The 26998-nt window shown below is 33.3% G+C and overlaps 1 protein-coding gene across 1 annotated transcript in view; it reads right to left on the minus strand.

Annotated features, from left to right (window-relative positions):
* Positions 1-26998, minus strand: part of LOC145329226 (uncharacterized) — a 145076-nt gene that overhangs the window by 33857 nt on the left and 84221 nt on the right. The window contains exons 7-8 of the mRNA XM_080173273.1: positions 22940-23051; positions 13311-13523 (exon numbers count right to left, since the gene is read on the minus strand). Coding sequence (XP_080029399.1) covers positions 13311-13523; positions 22940-23051 — 325 coding nt within the window. The remainder of the gene's footprint in view (positions 1-13310; positions 13524-22939; positions 23052-26998) is intronic.

The following is a 26998-nucleotide window of genomic DNA, read 5'->3' on the forward strand; positions in this document are numbered from 1 at the left end:
TATCTCATTGTATTTATCCATTGTATTTATTTGAAAATGGCATTGCCCTGTATTCCATTAAATCACGAATATTAAGGGATAAGGCATTGGACGATAAAAAGATATACAATCCCCATAATGAAAAAAATAACACCTTTGGAAAATTCAAAGTTTTAAACCAGGGATCGGAAGCCGCGCGTAAGCCGCGTGTAAGCCTCAGTGAAATCGTCATTTTATCACTATAAAATTTAGCTGGATGTATAAAACTGTCTCTTTAGTAGACAATCCTTCTTTCAAAAATTTCTTTTTCTGCTCACCAGAGGTTTAAAACTGAGGCTTATGCGCGGCTGAGGCGCGGCTTCCGAACCCTGTTTTAAACATACCAATCAAATTTCAATAAAAATGCCTAAAGTGTTTAAGCCAACGAACGTGGTTAAAAACTTTGGGTACCAGGGCAATTTACAGCTCAATGTCCCCTCCCTCCCTGTATAAAACTATATTTTACTTTCCATTTATTAATTACTAGCGGCTGTGCCCCTAACAAATATGAGTTGTATATTCACTGGAATATGGAAGGGTATACAAATAGCCTAAAGCCATACCAATACTTATTCATAAAAATAAAATAGCCTGAAACTATCTCAGAAGCTATAAGAAGCTTCACGGTAAAGGAGAACCATATCAGTTCAGATGCTACAGAAAGACAGACATACATACAGACAAAGATCCTGTTACTTTATTTATGACCCCTCACTTCCTGTTACTTTATTTATGACCCCTCACTTCCTGTTACTTTATTTATGACCCCTCACTGTCCCCAATTAGTTTTTTAAAAATTTAAAAAAAATTTCTAGGGGCGATTTCTCTTGGATGGATTCCTACCAGGACCTATGAGAAGCTACCCATATTGTTTTAGCGGTTAGCGAGATCCTTCGGTACAGACAGATAGACTGACAGACATACATACATACCACCTCAAGACCTATAGGAAGCTTCACTGTAAAGGAGAACCATATCGGTTCAGCGGTTATCAAGATCCTTAGGGACATACATACATACAGACAGAGTTCCTGTTACTTTATTATAAGGAATACAAATAAAATAGCCTAAAACCATCTCAGGACCGATAGGAAACTACTCTGTAAAGGTGAACTATATCGGTTAAGCGGTTACCGAGATCCTTCAGTATAGACAGACAGACAGACATACATACAGATAAAGACCCTGTTATTTTATTAAAAGTAATAAAAATAAAATATCCTAAAACCATCTCAGGACCTTTAGGAAGCTTCACTGTAAAGGAGAACCATATTGGTTCAGTGGTAAGCAAGATCCTTCGGTATAGACTGACAGACATACATACAGAGAACCATATCGGTTTAGTGGTAAACGAGATCCTTTGCTACAGAAAAAAACTTTCTATTTTGTATATCGATAATATCTATTCTTTTTATATTGCTTTATGTTTTATATTTTTATTATTCACTTGCGGTTGCGCCCCTTTTAGTGTAAGAAGGAGGCAGAAAAATAACCTATACCATCTAGAGGGTCAAATCTAAACATGAAATAGCATAAAACTATCCCAGGACCTATGTGAAGCTTCCCTTCAAAGGAAATTCAATTAGTTCAGTAATTTATGAAATCTTTAGCTTCTTAAAAAAAACCTTACTACTTTATATAATAGGATATAACTAGCGGTTTTACAAACAAACCAGATTTTTTTTATTGGTTCAGTGTTAAATGTGTGTGTGTGTGTGCATGTGAGCGTGCGTCCTTTAGGTTTGACTGTGGCGTTCTGTGGTAGCGTCCGGTCAAAACAGGTAGTAATCATGTATCCGTTTGAGGGTAAACACTGAGTTAGCATTGTGTGTGTGTTAAAACAGTTAAAATTATTAGAGTATTAATAACCATCAATTCAAAGTTTGGAGTATGTTAAAACAAATTAATAATTATCTAGGATAATGCTGTTAACATTTTTAAATTCAAATATTAAATATGATTGTTTGAATTCCAATATGTTTACATAGCAATATTTTATTATTCACATTTTTGAGAATCGATGTATACAAACAAACCAATACATCAAATACCAAGCCATATTAATTATAAGGTAGGGTGAAGTAAATAAACAAACATATTTCAGTATGTATTTCAAATCAAAATTTCCTTCTGAATGAACAGACTTTTATGCATACTTAAAAATATGTATTATTATGTAGACAATTTCTAAGGTATAGACCCTTTCGTGGCAATGCCCCTTAAGGGGCGATTCGTCGTATTTTTAAATAGCACTTTATAGGTTATTTTAGTTTAGGTTAGGTTAAATTGGGTTCGGTGATTGCTCTGCAGCCCACCACAGGGGATAGAAGTAGGAGAATAGCTACTGTGAAAATACGAAGAAACGCCCCTTAAGGGGCGTTGCCAGGAAAGGGACTATACCCAATTTTCTAGTTAAAACGAAATTTCCAGTATGGCTATGAAATTGATTAATATTCGCTAGATTAGAACCGGTTCTCAGCCACACTGAAAAATTATGTAAAGAATCGTATTACAGACAGTTTTCCACGTATCTTAAAATAAAACTCATAAACCTAAAACCAATTTTCTATGCATAGGCACCGCGGGTTGAAGAAAACTGGTTTTAATCTTATAACTTTTCATTCTGATATCCGCGGAAAGCTGACTATGATACGATGCGATAAATAATTATATTCTTTCTTTTACACTTACATGGAAACTTTACAGTATACTGGTAGTAATATGATTTTTTAATATTCATGGAAAATTGTCTGTAATACGCTGCTTTACATATTTTTTTAGTATGGCTAAGAACCGGTTCTAATCCAGCGGATATTAATCGGTTTTGAAGCCATACTGGAAAATGGATTTTTTAATATTCAAAAGCAAAGCTTCTCTACAATTGGGTTCGGTTCGTACGTCCAAATTGGTTAGCTCTTTTTGTTAATTTAAACTGGTTAAAATTGTCCTGTCGATCTAAATCTAAGCACTATAACACTACAATCAAGTCCCAAAAATGTAAGAATGTCCTTAAATAGTATCATGCTCCTTTCATAGCTTTGATTTTATAGGTTTGTCATCCATGTTTCTTTGATATTTATCAGGGATCCAATGGGATAAGACAGTGGCCGATAAATTGATGTACATAAATTTTGATAAATTTAGGGATTTTGATTAGTTGGTTTTAAACTTATTTTGCCCAAACTTTAATCAATTCAATTAACGATTTAAATCCACATAAGGGGTAATTTTATTTATCATCATTGTCTAATCTCTTAAGATCCCTGAATTATACACTACTCTTAAGGGTGGGATTCTCCTTCGATTTTTAAGTAATCATCTAGGGTAGTTAGGCGAAAAAAGTAATTATGAAACTTTGGGGACTAGTGTAATAAACAGCCCAATGTCCCACCCCTCCCTGAAAAAAAACTCGTTCATTGGTCAGCTAAAACTTTAAAATTTTAAAACTGTAGAATTAGATCTAAATGTTATATTTTTTATATAGTTTAATATTAGATTCAATTGACTTTTATTGTCCTATCCCTCTCTGAAAACATAAAATTTTTTGTAAAGTTGGTAGTGCTAGCACAATGAAAGATTAACTATAATACCCATTAATCACACTATTGCATTATTGTAAAGACCTGTAGATTAAATTAACTTTGGAGAAATGGTCAAGAACAATGGAATATTAATCTTTGCCAAACCAAGCAAATGTTGCACTACGTTTTATGTAAAACTAGCGGCTTCGCCCCTAGCCTCTAGGGGCTTTGCCTAAAGTGGTAATAAAAAAAAAAATTTGGGCGAAATACGTAAAAGGACCAAGGAAATCTTCCACAAAAAAAATGGGGGGGATTTTTTGTTTTTGGGGGGGTTGGGGGTGTCCCACCTCTCAAAAAAATAGCCTAAAACCACCAGAGGACCAGTAGGTATATTCCCTGAAGAGTAGAATCCGATCGGTTCAGTGGTTACCGAGATCTTAAGGGACGGACGGACGGACAGACAGACAGACGGAAGACAGACAGACATCGTTCTACTTTGTATTATAGATAGGTTATTAACATACCATTGTCCTCTCCCTCCCAGATAAAGTTTAACACATATTTTACGTTCGTAAACCACATACATGGCCTATAAATTGATGTACAGTACATCCCCAATGATGACTTACAAAATTACCCTTTCTGTAGATTAAAATTGGTGGTTGAAACGTTTGAACTTAATAAACCAATCAAAATTTAGTAAAAGTCATAAAAAAAAATGATAAGCCAACGAATAAGAAAACGTTATTATAAAACTTTGGAGACTAGTGTAATATACAGCCCATTGACCCTTTCCTCCGTAATAACTACGTCGCCCATTGGTCAGATTAAAAAGTACACTGTCCCAGGGGCGTCCAAGCTTTTTTGGGGGGGGGAGGGGGGGGGGGGTTAAAATGGCGCGCGAAGCGCGCCGCAAATTTTTTTTTACCCCCAAAAAATTTTTTACCCCGGGGGTAAAATTTGCTTGGGGGGGGGGGGAATTAGTAATTACCCCCCCTGAAATCTGTTGGCAGGGGTAAATACCCCCTCCTAAATAGGGGGAGTAATCGCCCCATTACCCCCCCCCCCTTGGACGTCTATGCACTGTCCCCTCTCTTTCTCTCTAGAAAACGAATAATAACTGAAAAAAGCTACTTTACAATTCACTTCTTTGTCTGTCATTCAGTCTGTAACTTAATTGATTTTCTCATATTCATTCGAATCCGGTGGATAGGAACCGGTTCTCATCCATACGAAAAAACTATATCTAGCATCGTATTATATCCAGTTTTCTACGAATATAGCAATGTACAATCATAAGATTAAAACTAGTTTTAATCTTATAATTGTACATTCTATATCCGCGGAAAACCGTTTATAATACGATACGAGAAATAACTATTCCAGTATGGTTTGGAACAGATTTATATCCGCTGGATTAGAACCGGTTCTAAGCTATGCTGAAAAATCATGTATCGTATTGTAAAATATCCAGTTTTATACAAATTTAAAAATGTATAATCATGATATTAAAAACAGTTTTGTTAGCCCGTGCCTTTGGTCATTTTGGGGTTAAAGTTTATAAATTGTATCTTTCTACATATAGTCCGTTATTGCGTCCGTTATTTGTCTATTTTTTCAAAACTATTTTGACACGAACCTTTTTAAATTTTTTATGAGCTAAGAATTTTGTTATTAACATTTACTTGTTATAACTTAACAAATATAGGAAATTGGCGGGGGGTTTTATTTAGAAATGTTTGGATTACGAACTTAAATAATACTAAAAACGTTTTTTTAAGTGATGCATATCTTTAAGCATGGGAGATGCCACCACAAATTAAAAAAATCCCACCCTCCAAGGAAATAGCCTAAAAACACCACAGGACCAGTAGGTATGTTCCCTGAAGAGTAGAATCCGATCGGTTCAGTGGTTACCGAGATCTTAAGGGACGGACAGACAGACGGACGGACAGACATAATTCTACTTTGTATTATAGATAAGCAAACAAGAATGGTCATTTCATAAGAATCGCAGCAATAAAAAGTAGACTTTCTTAATCAATAATAATAAGATCATAGGTAGGGCAACAATAACAATTTAACCTTTTTTAATCTTTATATTTATTTCATAAGAAGCGCATCAATTACAATCTACACCTTCTTAAACAAGAATGATTAGATTATAAGTAGGTCAACAATTGGATATAGATAGCTGATTACTTTTTAGTAGCAAAGCTACTCTATAATTCTAAATGTCCGTCCGTCCATCCGTCTGTCCATCTGTCCGTCCATCCGTCTGTCCATCTGTCATTCTGTCAGAGAAAAAGTGGGGAAACATGAATTTCTTGGCTCCTATGACAGATAGAAGGCTGAAACTTTATGACAACATTCCCATCACTAAGGACCAGAATTAACTTTCACTGGACTAGCTAAATATCCATTTGTTTGTATGTTTATCTGTATGTTTGACAATCTGTCTGCATGTGTGTCAGTCTGTATGTCAGACTGTTTTACTATCTGTTTGAAAAACTATCTAAATGTCTGTTGATATGTCTGTCTATATTTACATCTGTCTGTTTGACTGTCTGTCCATCTGTCTGTTTATCTTTCTGGGTAAGGTAAATAAATATTTTTTTTTAAAAATTTGAAGAAAAGGCATCAAGTTTTCAATTCCACCAATTTAAAATATTTTTTCAATGCTTTCTTGTAGTTTTGTCTGGTCTTTAGGATATCTCAAAGTTTTTCTGTCTGTTTGTTAGTTTGTTCATTATGTTCATAAGGGTGGGTTCATATTGGCAATTTATCTGACACCAAAGCAGGAACTTGCACTTGATTTGTATAACTACAATACACCTCTGTATGAATTTGATTCATCTTAACCCATTAGTGCTGAACCGATTTTTAAAACCCGGTTACAGAAAATCTTAAAAATAACCGGTTTCCAGTTTCATAATTGCATCATTCTCAGTATGAATCCCCCCTCTACTACCCTGGTTTTCATTTCCCCCTGGAGCAGGCAGTTTTGCTTACTTCTGTTTGCCGGTATAGCTCAACAAAATTTGAAAACCAAGAAAAATGAGGTGAATTCAAAATACCCCATCTAACTTTTTTGTTTTTATAGTAAAGTCGCTGATTTTTTTCGTGAAATCTAAAGTTCATTGGCAAGTACAAACATTTGTGAATTCGTTTTATTGAAATTATTATTTTTTATATGATTTTTTAATCGTTTTTTACGTTCTATATACGCCCTGCTCGGCTTGGTTATAAATGTCCGTCGCTGTTATTTACCCGGTTCGGCAATGGTTATTATTAACTGCTTTAACTTTTCAACCATTAGAAATTTTTTATCATTTATTATTCTCTTCAAATGTAAAAATTTCATTATATCCTAATTATAATACAATTGATAGATAGATAAATAAAAGGATAAATAGATAGATAGATAGAAAGATCTATAGGGATAAGACAATGGATGATAATTTGATGCTGGTCCTCAATGATAATACAATAGATAGATAGATAAATTAAAGGATGGATAGATAGATAGATAGATAGATAGACAGATCTATAGGGATAAGACAATGGACGATAAATTGATGCTGGTCCTCAATGATAATACAATAGATAGATAGATAAATAAAAGAATGGATAGATAGATAGATAGACAGATCTATAGGGATAAGACAATGGACGATAAATTGATGTTGGTCCTCAATGATAATACAATAGATAGATAGATAAATTAAAGGATGGATAGATAGATAGATAGATAGATAGACAGATCTATAGGGATAAGACAATGGAAGATATATTGATGTTGGTCCTCAATGATAATACAATAGATAGATAGATAAATTAAAGGATGGATAGATAGATAGATAGACAGATCTATAGGCATAAGATAATGGAAAATAAATTGATGTTCGTCCTCAATGATAATACAATAGATAGTTAGTTACATTTTTTTTTATATATTTGTCAATTACTGATAGTAATAGAATAGTTGCTACTCTATAATTCACATTGGACGTTCAAAAATTACATTATCAATATCCCTCCCATTATTAACCCATTAGATTGTCTCTACTACACTACTCATTATTGTATTATTTAAAATAACAATTTATTAGCCCCAATGGCCCTTTGTTTGTTTAATTTTTATGTCTCTATGCATTTAATGCATTTTTATCATTTTAATCCTAATGTACCTTACTCTATTTTAATAAAAATAACAGTTTACATCATTGGGAAGGGTTTGAGCCACCCTAATAACTATACCCTAGTAATCTCTATATGTGTCACCCAATATTTTTATGCTCTTTTTCTGATATGTATCACCCAATATTTATATGTTCTTTTTTGTAGTTTGTGTGTGTGTGAATTTTTTAAACTTCGAGAAAACGGGCTTTTTTAACCGAAAAGGGTGGCACCTATAGCCAAAACACCAAATGTGATATAAATCATTTCGTATATTACTTGTAACTCTATAGATTACATGAGGTTATGTAGTTTTCAATTATGGATCGTATGTAGTATTAGCTACTGTTCATCTCACTTTGGGCGTTTAAAAATTACATTTTAAATTTTTTGGGCCAAAAAAACGGGTTTTTAGAAAAAAACGGGTTTTAATGCCATTAGAAACTGCCCAAAAACGGGTCCCTACGCCTGTTGGGCTTATATAACCATGCCGAACCGGGTTTTATTGCAACTTTCCTGTGTACACCACTAGAGCAAAAAAAAATTGGAATTCCGATTTTTGACATATTAAAGCTTCCCTAAAATTTTCAGCTCGGTCGGTTCACAAAAGTGGCGCTCGGCACTAATGGGTTAAGTCTAAAAACTGTTGGTTACCATACATTCAATCTTTAAAAGTCACTTTTAGCGTATAGCTATTTGTGAATTGGAATCAAAAATTTATTGTCATAAGCTCTAGTTTTTGGATATGTAAGAACTATTCCTGCGCCAAGTTTAGTATAGGAGCTACATGGTAAAATGTTCCACCTTACTTAACCCTTAACGGTCGGGGGGGGGGCGTTGAACGCCCCCCCCTCCGGTTTTTTCTATCTCATTTTATGTGTGTGAAAGATAAAGAGCCCAAACTGCTTGACTTTTTAAGTATGGGTATGACACATAACTGAGAGTTGGAATTTTTTGAATATCTCCATCCTGGCGGGCACAGGATGCCAGCAAACCTGGCAGGGTCATCCAGGTAAAGAGCAAAAATATTTTTTTGACTAAAACAAAGCATTTTACCATACCAAAATACTAAAAAATCCTCTAGTAGTACATCCTTATATAAAATACAGGTGTTCAAGTCACTTTCAGGTTCCAGGTATGATCCTGCAGGTCCTGATCCTCCAGGTCTCCAGAAATCTTTAAAATGCTCCTGTGGCCGCAATTTTTGACTTAGAGACTTCAAATTTTAAACTTAAGCTTTTCTTACATGTCTACATAACGTATTAAAATTTCATGAAGATCCGCCGCTGTTTTCCCGGCGACCGCCGACTGCGGCGGCTGGCAGCTGCCAAGTACAGCTGCGGCCGCTGAAATTTATATTTTGATATTTCTAATGTAAAATTTACATAAAAATAAACATTTTCTGGGAAAAAATTTTTCTTCTAGCTTCAAAAATAAGAAAATTACAGCCGTTTGAAATTTTTAAGTAAAAAAAGACCTAAAAACAAAGGTTGTTAAATAAAAGGGTGAAGGAAGCGAAAATTGACTTAGACTTATAAAAGGTCGGAAATTCATTATCAAACAGGGGACTTGCACAAAAAAATTTAGCCCTCTATCTCTAATAGGAACTGAGATAATTAGGGGGGGCGTTGAACGCCCCCCTCCCGACCGATTAAGGTGCGGCAAGGGGCCCGACTGTAAAGGGTTAAAACTTTTCAACCTTTTTCTCACATTTTTAATGTAGCTCCTAAACTACAAATAGCTGAAAAATGTTTACTACTGTTATTTCAATCCGCACAATTATAATTTTAAAAATATGTGCATTTTTCCATAACTTTTAAATCCATAAATATTTAATTATAAGGCCTTTAGAAAAACTGGTATTTAAGGCACAATAATAATCAAAATGTTTAAAAGTTTCCTTATAAAAGTCCAACCCTAAATTAAAATACTTTTTTTTGAAATTTATTCAGGTTTATTAACAAACAGGCATTGGAATATTATTTTTTTCTATATCTGATATATTTTTATTAGTATTTATTGTTATTAAATGTTGATAATAATTCTTGAATATTTAATTGGAAATTGTTAAGAAATATTTTTATGTAATGCTATTTTGTACATTTGATTATATTTTGATTGTCTGTAATTATTTTTCATTAGATTACTTCAGTGAAGAACAGAAACTTATCACCTGAAAAAAATAATAGGGGGCATTTAGAATCACTTTAAAAATAGATTGTATTTTTTTTAATTCAGTCTGTTGTTAGAGTGGTTTTGCTTGAACTCCTATAGACTTCATTTAATCAGAAACATCAAATTAATTTGTATCAACTTGAATAAATCAGAGTCTTTTGTATTATAAATGAATTTATAAAATAATTTTTAAAAATGTTTGAGCAAGATTATGTGATGTTTTTATTGATTTTTTAACAGCAATAAGGGGTCTTACAATTCAGTAAGCCATAATTGAGTCAAGATTTTTTTTAAATGTTGACTTTTGCAGCAAAAAGTAGAATTCAAGTTTTAATTAATTTTAAAGCAAAAATCCTAGAATTTTACTAAAAAAGCTTTATTGAGACAAGCAATTTTTATCATTATTTACCTGCTAAGTTCTTCCCCTTTTGCTACAAGCTTCTAATTAAGTAAGCAAATGTTTTGGTTAATTTTTTAATTATGTCCTTTGTTTATATTATAAAACCCTTAACTAAACAATCTATCTTTTGGGTTCATTTATTAATTATTTCCTTCATTATTATTATTGAAAACCTTTACCTAATCAAGCAAGTTTTATGATTCATTTCTTAATAATATCCTCTATCTTTACTATACAATCCTTACTAGCTAGTTCTGTGATTAATTTCTTACATATGTCCTCCAGTTTTGTCATAGAACACTTACATCTACAAGCCCTTTTTGTCATTAGTTTCTAGCTTAATTAAGAAATTAATCACAAAAATTGCTTGTTTAAGTAAGAATTTTGTAGCAAAAATGGATGATATAAGTAGGACATTAATTACAAAAATGGCTTGTTTAAGTAAGGATTTTGTAGCAAAAATGGAAGATATAAGTAGGACATTAATCACAAAAATGGCTTGTTTAAGTAAGGATTTTGCAGCAAAAATGGAAGATTTAAGTAAGCCATTTTTGGGGTTGATTACTTACTTAAATTATCCATTTTTGTTGCAAAATTCTTACTTAAATAAGCAATTTTTGGGGTTGATTACTTATTTAAGTAAGGATTTTGCAACCAAAATGGATGATTTAAGTAAGTAATCAACCCCAAAAATGGCTTATTTAAGTAAGGATTTTGTAGCAAAAAAGGATGATTTAAGTAAGCAATCAACCCCAAAAATGGCTTATTTAAGTAAGGTTTTTGCAACAAAAATGGATGATTTAAGTAAGTAATCAACCCCAAAAATGGCTTATTTAAGTAAGGTTTTTGCAACAAAAATGGATGATTTAAGTAAGCAATCAACCCCAAAAATGGCTTATTTAAGTAAGGATTTTGCAACCAAAATGGATGATTTAAGTAAGCAATCAACCCCAAAAATGGCTTACTTAAATCATCCATTTTGGTTGCAAAATCCTTACTTAAATAAGCCATTTTTGGGGTTGATTGCTTACTTAAATCATCCATTTTTGTTGCAAAAACCTTACTTAAATAAGCCATTTTTGGGGTTGATTGCTTACTTAAATCATCCATTTTTGCTACAAAAACCTTACTTAAATAAGCCATTTTTGGGGTTGATTACTTACTTAAATCATCCATTTTGGTTGCAAAATCCTTACTTAAATAAGTAATCAACCCCAAAAATGGCTTACTTAAATCATCCATTTTTGTTGCAAAATTCTTACTTAAGTAAGCCATTTTTGGGGTTGATTACTTACTTAAATCATCCATTTTGGTTGCAAAATCCTTACTTAAATAAGTAATCAACCCCAAAAATTGCTTATCTAAGTAAGAATTTTGCAACAAAAATGGATAATTTAAGTAAGTAATCAACCCCAAAAATGGCTTACTTAAGTAAGGGTTTTGCAGCAAAAATGGAGGATTTAAGTAAGCAATCAACCCCAAAAAATGCTTGTTTAAGTAAGGATTTTGTAGCAAAAATGGAAGATATAAGTAGGACATTAATCACAAAAATGGCTTGTTTAAGTAAGCAATCAACTACAAATATAGCCTAAATGGCTGAGAAGGGATTAAATTTTGAGGAAAAATAATCCGGATTAAAATCTTAATCTGTAAGACATTTACCTCAAAAGCGTCCGATTTTGCTGATTCTTATCAGCCACCCTTATTTTTGGGGTTTTTTAGGGGTTTATAGGGCAATAATAGTTCTTCAAGTAAGCAATTAACCTACGAAAATGGCTCGTTAGTCCGACATGTCCGATTTAAGTAAGCCACTTTTGTTGTAAAGTGCGGACTTTCCCGATGTGAGCACGTCCTACTTAAATCTGACAAAAATGCTTATATAAGCACAAAAAAAGGTAAATTGCTGAGACAGAGATTACTAGGGACTAGTATCTAAATCTACAAAGATCAGATATTGTAAATTTATACTCTAATAGATTTTGTTAAAGAAATTAAAGTTTTACAATTTCAAATATAAAATCAAGTAGGGAAATACATTTCAAAAAGGATAGAAAATACTGAAAATACTAGTGGCTGTTCCATTTATAAGTAAGTTTGAGTAACTAAAAAATATTTTGCACATATAAAAGCATTATCATAAAAACGTAACAGGATGTTTGTGTGTCTGTCTGTGTATATTAGATAGTTTACCGTCCACTTTTCCTTAAAATTTTACAACCAAATTGGAAGGTTATTTTTGGGTCGCAAAGCCCTTAGTTTTAACAAATTAGGTATTTTTTCCCTATTAAAATTAAAACGTGAGTTAAACCCGCCACTTCTTCATACAAGAAATATGAAGGGGGGGGGGGGTTAACTCCTCAAGTAAATTTTACCCCAGATGGAGGGTTAAATTTTGTAGAAGAATTATCCCAATAAATTGTAAAAATGTTTGTTGAAATTAGATTTGTAACACTTTAAACTTTTTAGAAGCGTAGCTTCTCTACATTTAGATTGTGTCTATACGTCCAAAAGTGATCTTATCGCATAAGACATTGAAATTGGTGTGTATTTCCAATGATAATACAGAAAATTACCCCACTTGATTGTAAAAATGTTTGTTGAAATTAGATTTGTAACACTTTAAACTTTTTAAAAGCGTAGCTTCTCTACATTGAGATTGTGTCTATACGTCCAAAACTGATCTTATGGGATAAGACAATGGCCAATGCTATTTAAATCTCCTCGTCTGTAATCTTATCAATGACTTTTTTTGCTTCGCTACTTATAGATGTTGTCATCTTTGTTTACAAAAGATTTTGTATTTTCAATAAACTTTAAATTAGGTTAAACATTTTTTATAGAAGGGCAAACTGCAGGGCTCGGTAGCCGCGCATAAAACCGCAATATGTATCTGTTTATTTTGTATTCAATTTAATGTTTTTTAACATAAAATTCCATCAATCTAGCGGTAGGTATGTCTATATATATCAATTATATTTTTTGTCTGTCTCTCTATCTATCTATCTATCCATACTTACATCTGACCCCTTCCTTGACTTATCCCTCCTCCTTCTAAGACTTCTCCGCTCCCAGGGGGCTGCGGACTGCCGCCCATCTGTTTCCGAGCGTCTGCGGGGCTCGACCTCGCCCCCGCCGCGGGACTCTGGCCTACCCTTGGCCTCCATCCTAGCCTCCTGGTACTCGCAGGTGGCCTTGAGGTCGCTCACCTGCCTCTTGTACGCGTCCCGCTCCTAAAATGATAACTTTTTGATTGTGTATGTTCATTCATTGTATGTAAGAGATTACGCCCCTAGAGGCTCTTGAGGTGGGGGGAGGGGAAAGTCGACCCATCCCCCCATTTTCAACTTTAGTTTTGAAAAGAAAAAAAAGATTTTAATAATTAAGAAAAACTTTCCCATGAACTTTGAGAAGCTACACTGTCAAGGAGAACCATATCGGTTAGCAAGATCATTCAGTATAAACCAGAATAAATCACATTTACTTGTACAGACAGACGGACGTACAGACATATCTGTGAATGTGATATAAAGATGCATTGCTACTAAATAACAGCTTTTTATTGTTGTATCTAAAATAATACGATGACCATAACTTAGAATTAACTGCTTTATTTCTTAATAATTGTAAATAGATAAAAATAGATATAGTCATAGAGAGATAATCAAATAGATAAATAAATAGACAAACAGACAGTTAGACAGACATGCAGACAGACAAAAGATAGATAGATAAACAAGACAGACAGAAAGTCAACCAAACTGAAAGATATATACATAGATAGACAGACAAATAGATAGCTAGTATTGATCACCAAAAAAATAGAAGAATGATAGATAAATAATAATGTAAGTATATAGAAAAGATGAAATAACAGTAAAGGGATAAGACAATGGCCGTTAAATTAATGTACATCTACAATAATAATATACAAATCTACCCCTATTTTAGATTAAAATTAGTTGGTGAAACGTTTAATAAACACTCAATAATGAACCAATAAAAAGTCCCCAAAGTTGTTAAGCCAACAAATAAGGAAACGTTATATTAAAACTTTGGGGGCTGTGTAATAAAACTGCCTTATGTCTCCTCCTTCCCTGTGATAAAAGCTAATAAAACTAATTCCTAATATGCAGTAAAACAATAATAAAATATCTAAGATTTATTTTCCATAAAACATATTATTCTATCTATAATACAAAGTAGCTTGATGTCTGTCCGTCTGACCGTCTGACCGTCTGTCCGTCTGTCCGTCTGTCTGTCCGTCTGAAGCTTAAGATCTCAGTAACCGCTGAACCGATTGGGCTCTACTCTTCAGGGATTATACCTACTGGTCCTGTGATGGTTTTAAGCTATTTTCCTGGGGGGTGGGACACCCCCAACCCCCCTAAAAACTAAAAAAAACACCTCCCCCCAAAAATGTTTTTTACATTTTTTTGTAAAATCTCAGTAACTGCTGAACAAATTGGGCTCTACTCTTCTGGGAATATACCTACTGGTACTCTGGTGGTTTTAGGCTATTTTCTAGGAGGGTGGGACACCCCAACCCCCCTAAAAATAAAAAAATCCCTATTTCCAATTTTTTATATTTTTTTTTTATTTTTGTAAACAAAAACCAGTAATTGGTTTGGGGGAACCCCACTGCACCATGGGGCGAAGCCCCCATGAACCCCCCCCCCAAAAAAAAAATATAAAAAAAATTTCACAAAAAAATTTTTTTGGGCTTTTTGTAACTTTTAAAAATTGACATCTTTAAAAAGTTGTTGCAATTATAGGTATTAAATAAAATTTACAGAGGAGAGTTTTCAATTTTTGTGTATATGTAGTCCAATCAGTGGGACTATCAGAGCTTGCACCGCATACAGGGTACTCGCTTATGCTCACCCCGTACGAGATATACGGTGAACAACCTGGGTTTAATTTTTACGAATTGAAATTTTTGTGCATACGGCGCACAACCTGGGTTTAATTTTACCAAAGAGTAATTCGGCAAAGAATAACTTTTTTGAAAATATAACTATAAAATTATTCTGGAGGGTTGACTTTCCATTACCTCATGGGGCGAAGCCCCTAGAGGCTAGGGGCGAAGCCACTAGTATATATACAAAGTAGAATGATGTCTGTCCGTCCGTCTGTCTGTCTGTCCGTCCCTTAAGATCTCGGTAACCACTGAACCGATCGGATTCTATTCTTCAGGGAATATACCTATTGGTCCTGTGGTGGATTTAGGCTATTTTCTTGGGGGTAGGACACCCCCAACCCCCCCAAAAGGAAAAAATACCCCCTCAATTTTTTTTTATAAATTTTTTAAAATTTGTGGGGGCATCTCCAGAGATAATTATTTTTTTTTCTTTAATTACCTCTTTGGGCAAAGCCCCTAGAGGCTAGGGGCGAAGCCGCTAGTATATATATATTGTACATATATTAAGATCTCAGGAACTGCACAATTTATTTTTCAAGGGCAAGTTTTAGTCTATTGGCCACCTTAGCTATTAGAAATAAAAAATAGATAACGCACCTGACATAGCAGCATTGGGAATTAGATAGCTTTACAAACAATAAGCATGTTACACTTTTTGATAAATGTTTCTTTCACCAACGGAGCCTGCCTAATACTAATCCTGCGGGGCTGCCTAGAACCCAATATAACCTAACCTAACCCAAGTAATAAACAAACAAAAAAAAGGCCCCCTTTATTCTAATGCATCTGAAAACTAAGAGAGGGGTTACAAATGCTCAACAAAGTACTTTGAGTAAAACTACCCTTTAAATTAGCAGCAAGTTTTATATTCATGAATATTTTTCATAGCTACTTTTTTGCACATATTTGCAATTTGACTTATTGCATTTGGCAAGTTTTGTCATAAACAATATCTTTTTATATTTTTCTTTTTTATTCTCTCTCTCTCTCTCTCTCTCTCTAGTTTGATAGACAGATAGATGTATAAAGAGATGGAGAGTTAGATGGATAGATACACAAAATAGATAGATAATATAGAAAGCCTAATGCATATATTGCATATGATATTGGCCCTTTAAGCTATATATTAGGAAGAAAAGTCATTTTGTAGTTTAATTCAGACATTTATTACACTAGTCCCTAAAGTTTTGTAATAAGATTTTCCTATTCGTTGGACAACAACTTTCATCATCATTGGGAATGTACATAAATTTATCGGCCATGGTCTTATTCCTTTATTTCCCTGAATGCATTGCATATGATATTGGCCCATTAAGCTATATTGGGAAGAAAAGTTATTTTGCAGTTTTCTTTATATTCATAAACTTTTGGTTTATATAATACCCAGGGAGGGGAGAGAGAGAGAGAAAGAGAGAGAGAGAGAGAGAGAGAGAGAGAGAGAGAGAGAGAGAGAGAGAGAGAGAGAGAGAGAGAGAGAGAGAAAGAGAGAGAGAGAGAGAGAGAAAGAGAGGGAGAGAGAAAAGAAAAGAGAGAGAGAGAGAGAAAAAAAGAGAGACAGAGAGAGACAGAGAGAGAGAGACAGAGAGAGAGAGACAGAGAGAGACAGAGAGAGACAGAGAGAGACAGAGAGACAGAGAAAGAAAATTGAAATTTGGAAAATAGAAGCCTTATAATTATGTGAATGAAATAAACTTAATTGAAAAATGATCTAAATTTAATTAAATAAAAACAGTATAAATTACAGTCCAATGTCCCCTCCCTCCCCACACCATCTCGTCGTCCCCTACTTAGCTCTGTGTTAAATTTTAATCACGGAGGGAGGGAAAATTGGACTGTAATTTCACTGGTGCCCAAAGTTTTATCTTGTTCGTTAGAATAAAAAATAAATTTTAAAACTTTTCATCTCAAACTTTTAATCTATAGAAGGGGTAATTTTGTTATCATTATTGGCAGTGTTGCGGAGCCGGAAGCCGTGGAGCTGCCATATTTTGCTGGAGCCGAAGTTGGAGTCTGTTTTGTCATGTGGAAATGCCCCTTTTAAGTTTTTCAAGTCCATTTTTATCAATAATTTAACTTTTAAAACCTTTAAAAGTCATAAATAGACATGGGAAAAAAATATGTCGAGTTTTTCTTGATTTTAGGAGCCGGAGCCGCCATCATCACAGACCGCTCCGCGGAGCCGGAGCTGGAGCCACACCAAAAAAAAACGGCTCCGCAACGCTGATTATCTATTTAGCGTCCATTGTCTTATCCCTTAAGATTCCTGATTATAATAGAGTAGAAATATTGAAATTTTCAATTATACATTTGTCATGGGGAAGCTTCACGGAAAAAGTAGATAGGTTCATTGCAGGGATCTAAAGGGATAAGACAATGCACAATAAATTTATTGTGCGTCCCTAATGATGATACACAAAATTACCCCTTCTATACATTAATACTAGTAATTAAAGAAACGTTCAGACACTGAACTGAATGAACCAACTGATTAAAATTCAATTAAAGTCCCCAAATTTGTTGAGCCAACCAATATGAAAACGTTCTTATAAACATTGGGACTAGTGTAATGAACAGCCAAATTTCCCCTCCAACCAGTGTTGCGGAGCCGGAGCCGGGAGCCGTAGAGCCGCCATATTTTGCTGGAGCCGGAGCCGTAATTTTCGTTAAAAAACGGCTCCGGCTCCGGACTAGAGAAATAAAGAGATTTTTTTTATAAATTATGATTTGGTAACTCTGTTTTGTCATGTGCAAATGCCCTTTTTAAGTTTTTCAAGTCCATTTTTATCAAAAATTGAACTTTTAAAACTTTTTAAAACGGCTCCGCCACGCTGCCTCCCACCCTAAGTAGCTATTCCTTCATTTCTACCAATTTTATGAAGATAAATGGATAGACAGAAATTTAAATAGATAGATAGATAGAAAAGGAGATAGATAGATAGAAAGAAAATGGACCTAATTTTACATGGGGAAATTTCAGCACCTATTTAAATTTCAAAATTTTCAATTTTCAATTTTGGGAAAATCATTTATTTTGACAAACGAACAAACCAAACCTCCCCCCTTAATTATATTTTTATGATATACAAAATTACCCCTTGCAAAGATTTCAATTAAGGTTAAAACGTTTGGACACTAAATTAATGAATCAACAAATCAAAATTTACTAAATTAGAAAACTTTGGGGACTAGTTTAATAAACAGCCCAATGTCCCCTCCCTCCCAGAAAATTTCCCCTTTTTTATGACTTTTGTGTGTCATATAGTTTTGACTTATGAATGAGATTTCAAACAAAAAAGCAAAAAAAACTTCTATGTAAATACATTTATTTTCTCTTTTGAATTAAATTCAGGGATCTCAAGGGATAAGACAATGTGGGAAAAATAGATGTAAAGTGCTCCACCAACTATCATAAGTTTGCACAATGCAAGTTTTGAAGCCAACGAATAAGAGTACGTGTATTTTCTTAGCTATTATGCTAACATAAAATATTAAGCCGTAATGTAAAAATACTTTTAAAACTTTTTTTATGTACATATGTCATTTTAAGACGTTTAAAAAGCATGCTTTTCTAAATTTAGGGTTTTACTTTAATCTAAACATGTTAAAACTGTCCTATCAGTTAAAAACCTTTAATGAAGTCTTAATTTAGAGCGAAATTTTGAAGTATATTATAATGTATACCAGGTAAAGAAGGAACATTGGACTGTTTATTATATTATTCTCCAAAGTTTTATAATAACGCTTTCGTATTTGTTGGCTTAACAACTTCCTTGAATTTTGTGTACCATCATTGAAGATTTATATAAATTTTTCTGCCATAGTCTTATCCCTTTAGATCTCTATATTATACGCTAATTTTATCCTTCTACCTTGTATATTGATCAATTTTAAGCTTTGCTTTTTGGGATGTTGTCATCCTTGTTATTTTTTACGACATATCGGTAAAAGAATGTTCTTTAAAAAGAAAATAGTCACATTTGTACAAAAATACCTCCCCCCATTAATTTTAAAAGTGGGCTATGTCCTCCTCTTTTAAATAGTGAACACAAATCCCCCCCCCCCAAAAAAAAAATACAAAAATAACCCCTACTGTAGGCTTAGTGGTTGAAACGTTTGGACACTTAACTTAATGAACCAACCTATAAAGTTCAATAAAAATTTCCAAAGTTGTTGAGAAAATGTTAGAAATTGCCCAATGTCCCCTCCCTCCCGGGAACAAAATACAAATAAACCTCAATCCTTCCTCCGTTGACTTTTTATACATATAAAAAGGGGGCTATTTACCCACATTCTAATAAATAAATGCAGGATATTCCAAAATTGAACACTTTTATTATTATGTCTGATTGTCCTGGCGAACTACAATTAAGTAAAAACTCCACCCCCCCCCCTTTATTTCATTAATATGAAAGGGGGGGATTCTATGCTCAACATAGCCCTTGTAGGAAAATTGCTTATTTTGTCTAAAGCATGGCTTGAAGTTGATTGGCCAATTTTAACATGCCCAAATCTACTGTCTATTTGTTGGCTGAAAATGTTTTACTAAATGTTGATTGGTTGATACAAACTTTAAGTGTCCATACTTTTCCACCAATTATTTTAATCCACAGAAGGTGCAATTTTGTTTATCATCATTAGGAATTAAATTATAACACATTGTCTTATCCCTTAAGATTCTTGAGAAGTTCTTATTCTTAGAAATTGTCCAATTTAAAATTACTGACTATGCCAGGCCCCCTGATATGAAATCCCCCTTTTGTTGTTGTCATATCTTTTGTGGGGGTGTGCATAGATTTTCGCCCATGTATTACATTAAATTACACTGGTACCCAAAGTTTTATTTAACTCCTTGGGTAAAAACTTTGGGTAATTTTACTGAATTTTGATTGGTTGGTTCCAAAATTTTCAACCAGTAATTACAATCTACAAAAATGGTAATTTTGCTTATCATCATTGGGGATGAACATCAATTTATCATCCAATATCTTATCCCTTAAAATCCCTGCATTTTTATGGATAATGCGTAAGTGAACGCCCACCCCCTATTGATGAAATGAAATGTACTAGAACAAGACGATAATGGCTTACAGACAGACATACAGACAGACAGATGGACGGACAGATATTTCGGTAGTAGCGCCGTTACTCTATTATAATTGTCTGTTCTTATTGTTAATTTAGGCATGTTCTATCTATTTCAAACTGATTTATCTGAATCTTGGAATAATGATTCCTAGGACAACAAGGTACAGTATTTAAAGCATCTCTTTAATCAAGTACATAAACAGAATCCTGTATTTACGCAATTTTACAATAAATTTAAAAGGCTTTAATATGCTGCTTATTAAGTTCTGACACTCTACAAATGTGAAAAAGCCCATATTATCCTATTGTGACGTCATAAATTTCGGGAAAGGATAGGAAAATTATCCCGAAATTTATGACGTCACAACTGGACAATATTGGCTTTGTCTACAAGTGTTAATGTTCGCTTGTTCTATCCTTTCTTTTATGGATGTTATCATCCTTGTAAGTTTATCATTACCCCAATTTAAAATGAAATATTACAACATTTATTTTTATACTTTAGTTTTTTTAAAGTTAGGATCTTGAAAAGTCTTAAAAGTTACCAAATCAGGGATCTAAAGGGATAAGACAATGGATGTTAAATTCATATAAACCCCTAGCAAACTACTAATTTTGAACCAACGATAAGGATAAAATGTTTATATATTTTTGAGTACTTCAATTAACAGTCCAATGTCCCCTCCCTCCCCGTATGCTATGCTTTTTGCTAATGCTTAATTGTGCCAGGAATTACCCAGGGCTTTTATGGGATAAGACAATGTATGATAAATTGATGTATATATCTCCCCTCGAATGATAATCATAATTAACCTCTTCTTAGAATTGGTTTAAAAGGTTGGGCATTGCTAATTCAAACTATCCAATCAATATTTAATAAAAGACCGCAAAGTTTTGAGCGAACGCGTTTTAAAACTTTGGTAACTAATAATTTACAGTCTACTGTCCACTCCCTCTCTAGAATTTTACCAAAATCATACATGGTTTAAAATCGATAGGATTATTCTAACACGCCTAAAATTAAGAAATACGAAGCAGTAAAAATGATTTCGACGTCCCAACTACTTTTTTAAAAGATAGTTTTGAACAAAAACTGTAAAATAAATTGATGGCTTTAATTTTTTTATCAATTTCAATTGTTTTAAGTTTAAACACAAATTACTTTTGATTAAGTAATACAAAAAATAAACTTCTCATAGGTTCAGGAAAGTTTTATAATGGGAGGGTAGCTCCACCATCATTGAAAAAATCGACCATAGCAAAAACTCCCCCCCACCCCTCCCAAATTAGAAATTAAAAAAAAAAGTTTAGAGTCTTATCTCCTTCCTCAGGTGCCCCTAGAGGCCTCAAGGGGGAGTAGCCGCTAGTCGTATATAAAGTATTTTTATGGAAGAAAAATAATTTATATAAAAGAAATAATATATAAAAAAAAGTAAAGGGTGTATAAATTAACAAGGATAACAACTTCTATAAGTGACAAATTACAAAAAAATAATAAAAAAAGGCGGACAATAAATATATAACCCAATTAGTGGAGACCCTTTTTGTCTGCTCGCAAACTGCTTTCTGTTCTTTTGTAGGGGATCGGCTGTGTTTATATTTTCGACGGTATTAAATTTCGAAGACCCAGTACAAAATCGGGACAGTGTCCCCGCTCTTAGGGCAGAGTTACATGTAGCGTATGCATTTTCTATTCTTTTACTTTATTAGACGGTCAAAGTATAAAAGAAGACGCTTTTCAAACAAAAAATGTATATCTCTTAATTAAATAAAGCAAAAGTAAATCTAGTTTTCGCATTGCTTTACTGACTGACGAACGAACGGACGGACGGAGTTTTTTAAGAAGCTTCGCTACGAAAAATTTCCATTTTATAACAATATCTTATAAGTTAATGTATATATTATTTTTTCATTTTATCATATAACAATCGGCTGCGCCCTTATTTTAAAAGAAAGGACGGAAGATTTTTAATAAAAAAAAGTAGGTAAAAAATCTTTCCGAACCTTTAGAAGCTGAACTGTAAAGGATAAACATACCGGTACGTCTGTTAGCGAGATCTTTTGAAACCAAAAGACAAATATACAGACAGACAGACGTCATATTTCATTCTTTAAATAATAGGAAGTGTTTATGTGTTTAAGATCTTAGTAACGGTTAAATTGATTAGCATATGTTAAATTTTTTTTTAGTATTAATATGAATTCGATAAATTTAGGTCCCCCGGGGCCGTCTAAAATTGAATTAAATCCTAAAAACTTTTTTTATATCCGCGGAAAGTTGTTTATAAATCGATACAATAAATAACATATTCGCCCGGTAATGGTTCGAAGCTGATCAATGTCCGCTGGATTAGAACCGGTTTTCAGTCATACTGAAAAATCATGTATAGCAACATTTTACTGACAATTATCCATGAATAATAAAATGAAAAATTATACGTAAGTTTAAAACCATTTTTGTTAGCCCCAAGTGGCTGAAGGCCTAATCTAACAAATCTGGTATTAAGTCTATGATTTTCATTTTAAAATTCGTGGAAAATTGTATTTAAAACGATGCATGATTTTTCAGTATGGCTGAGAACCAATTCTAATCCAGCGGATATTTATTGGTTTCAAAGCCATACTGGAAATAACTTTTCTAACCTGTAGAATAATTCTCATTTGCGAGTCCATTTGTCGAAACTTTTCGACCATTTCAGTTTTTTCTTTCTCCAACTCTTGTTTTTCAGCCTCTAACTTGTCTATGGAGCTCTTTCTATAATTATTAATCTATGTTATTACAGAGAGATATATAGATAGATAGATGGATAGGTAGGTAGGTAGCTAGATAGATAAAGGGTGAGCAAAAAAAAATGCGTAGATTTTAAAAATTCAAATTGCGCGGCTTGTGTTAATGGTAGAAAAAAGGCACGCATGTCGTTAGAACCGCTAAGAAGTCTATTTTCAGGAAATATAAAAACGATTCCTGTGCTACGCATAGTTTAGGAGCTACGTGTTAAAATGTCCAAACTGGTGTAAAAATTGACTTGCGAGTAAATTTTAAAATATAACTAAAAATTAGAGAAGATATTTTGCAAAAAAGAGATGCCTACATTTTTAAATTTCAAATTGCGCTGCTTGTGTTAATAGTAGAAAAATGTTACGCATACCGTTAGAACCGCTATGAACTGTATTTTTTGGAAATATAAGAACGGTTCCTGTGCTAAAAATAATCTAGGAGCCAGATGGTAAAATGTCCCAAAATTTACTCGCAAGTCAAGTTTTAAGTCAGTTGGGACATTTTAACACGTAGCTCCTAAACTATACATAGCATAGGAATCGTTTTTATATTTTCTAAAAATAGACTTCTTAGCGGTTCTAACGATACGCGTGCCTTTTTTCTACCATTAACACAGGCCGCGCAATTTGAATTTTAAAAATCTACGCATTTTTTTTGCTCACCCTTTAGATACTTTAAACTCGTTTTTTTAAGCCTCTAACTTGTCTATGGATCGCTTTCTTTAATTATTAATCTATGTTATATAGGTAGATAAATAGATAGATGGATAGATAGGTACTTGAAGTCTTATTTTTCTGCCTACACCCTCCCAATTGAAATCACCCCCATCCCTCAATAAAAAATCCACCCCCTGCCCTCCCTTTGTCTCAAATACTAATAGAAGCCTCTAGAGGCCTAGCCGCTAATCTCCTACTATAATTATATAAAGTAGTAAGGTTTTTTGTCTGTAGATACTGAACCGAGTACAATATCAATTTATGGAAGCTTCCTATGGGTCCCTGGATGGTTTTAGGCTATTTCCCTACTTTCTTTACTGATCTGACTTTACTCCTTCCAATACCGAGCTTCTAGATGCAAGGTCGCAACTGCTAGTAATTATATAAAGTAGTAAGGTTTTTTGTCTGTAGCCTAATATTTTAATAACTACCAAATCAATTGAATTTTTAATTGTAGAGAGTTTCACATAGTTACTGAGACCTTTTTAGGCTATTTTTGTATTCCCCCCCCCCCCCCTTCAATAAAAAGTCCTTATAAGCTAGGGGCTTTAGCCGCCGCTAGTGTTCTAAATAGTAAATTGATAAATGTTAAATGTCAAATTTTAATTATCCCATGTCACGCAATACCAGCGACTTTTAGGGATAGATAATAACATAAAAAAAATCTAAATAGCCTAAAACCATCCTGGGACCTAAAGCCTATCCTAAAATAAAAACCTTCAATCGGTAAAGTGGTTAGTGAGACCTAAAAGGACGGACGATTTCTCTTAGGAGTTTGGTGGTACCCACCCCAAAAATAGTTAAAAACCTTCCCAGGGATTATAAGAAGCTACTTTAAATGAGAAACATATCGGTAAGACACACATATAAACAGACAGACATCATGTTACTTTGTGTAGGGATATGTCTTAAAATTCTCATTAAAAAACATTGCAAAAAAAGACAACATAGAAAAAGGTTTTTCTCTCTTATCCATGCACGCAAAAAAGGGAACCTTTAATGGTTCCATTGTTCTTAAAAACATAATATTATTGTATAATAACAGACTGAGTTAGACAGCAATTATTCTGTTATACTAAAGAAATAATAGTTTTTGAACCCTTGTTTTAGAGATTTTCAGGTATCTTTAGGGATAAGACAATTTAATAAAAGTAATTACAGTTTTTTAGCCAACGAATACGATAATGTGATATAAAAAGCTGTTGGTACCAGTGTAATTTACAGTCCAATGTCCCCTCCTTCCGTGGATAGCTAAAACACAGCGTATTCGGGAATTTATGGATATAGAATATTTGGATATTGTAACAGATTCTCGCAAATAATTCTCCCAGCTGGCTAATATATCAATTTATCCAATACCCCACTTTACTACTTTACCCCATCCATACCCTGACCATGGAGAAACGTATTGACCAATATCTTAACACTGAATTAGCAATCTAAATTGACGACAAAAATTTCCTTGTCACAATATCCACGTGTTCTATATCCATTCAATACGCAGGGGTGGAGGGGACATTTAGCTATTTATTACACTAGTCTCCAAAGTTTAATAATGATATTATCTTATTCGTTGGCTCAACAACTTTGGGGACTTTGAATTTTGATTTGTTAGTTCATAAAGTTTAATGTCAAACCCCAGAAAGTGTAATTTTATGTATCATTATTTGGGGATGTACATCAATTTATCGGCCATTGTCTTATCCCTTTAGATCCCTGCATTCATACGGGTAGTAATTAAAGCTAATTAACAATACACATTTATATTTTTGTTAACAGCATGTGCTTTTTTTTAGAAGCGAAGCTACATCATAACTACTGTATGTCCGTCCGTACGTCCCGGAGATTTCTTATCGTAAATTTAGGCATGATAGAATTGACCAATCGAATTTAAACTTGGCATAATGATTCCTTTCATAGTTAGGTATAATCTAGAAAGCGTGGCAACTCTATAATCATTATCTTATTACCTTGTTTAATGGAATGATGATTCCCAAACCGATTAGGTATAATGACCTAAAAGAACCATCTCTTTAACTAGGTCTTTAAGTGTATGTATATCCAAATTAAGTCGAGTGATTGTTTTCGCATTAATGGATGTTGTCATCCTTGTTTTCATATTAAAAAAGTAAACATATTATTTTTTATTAATAGAAAAAAAATATGTTGATTTTTATTATGAGGGCGGAAAAAAGTATACATGCATGGGTCTTAAGGGATAAGACAATGGACAATAAATTTATATACACCCCTGATGATAATAGACAAAATTACCCCATCTTTAGAACAAAATTATGGATTTAAGACTTTGGACTCTAAAACCAATATTTAAAACGTATACAAAGTTTCTGAACCAACGACTAACTTATCGTTGTTGTAAAACTTTGGGTACCAGTGTAATTTACATTCCATTGTTCCTTCCCTCCCTATATATATGTCTATCTTTTTATTCATTAATAATATGTAGATAAATAGATAATAAAACAAGGATGACAACATCTATTAAAGCGAAGCAATGAAACGGTAGGACAAACGGACATTAACACTTGTACAGTGTCAGAACTGAATAATCATAATATAAATGTATAAGAGTCAAAGCAAAATTGTAAGTAAATTTGTTGAAAAACTGCTTGATTCAGGATAATGTTTATGGACATACTAACATTTTTAGGACTTGATTATAGTGTTGCTTTGCTGATTACATTATACTTTGTTGTCCCAGGAATCAATATACCAAAAATCAGATCAATCGGATGATTAGATCACATAAAAATTTGTTGTTAAAAAAGTAAAAAAATCAACATGTTTAAAATGGACGTACGGACATTTTGGTGATGATTATAAAGCTTTCTAAATCGTACCTAACTATTAAAGGAATCCCCATGCAAAATTTGAAATCGATAGGACAATTCTAACATGCCTAAATTAAAGGGCGAATATAGGTTCGATATGATATGAGCTTATATCAAAGGTGCAATTCCATAGATTATAAATAACTTTAAAATATTGACATATTCAATTGTATAAGTCTGTTTATAGCTTAAAACCCGTCAATCTCGAAGAAAATATTTTGTAATTAGTGTGGTTCCCTAAGAACTCAAACACCCTAGCATCACACAAGGCTTCGTGGCAAGGTTGAATTAAAAAGCTTTCGTTAAATGATAGTCGTAATAACGTGGAAACCAATTAATCAGGGGTAAATATACC

Source organism: Acartia tonsa, chromosome 10 (assembly GCF_053477335.1).
Source record: "Acartia tonsa isolate MP-2025a chromosome 10, ASM5347733v1, whole genome shotgun sequence".
NCBI lineage: Eukaryota > Metazoa > Arthropoda > Copepoda > Calanoida > Acartiidae > Acartia > Acartia tonsa.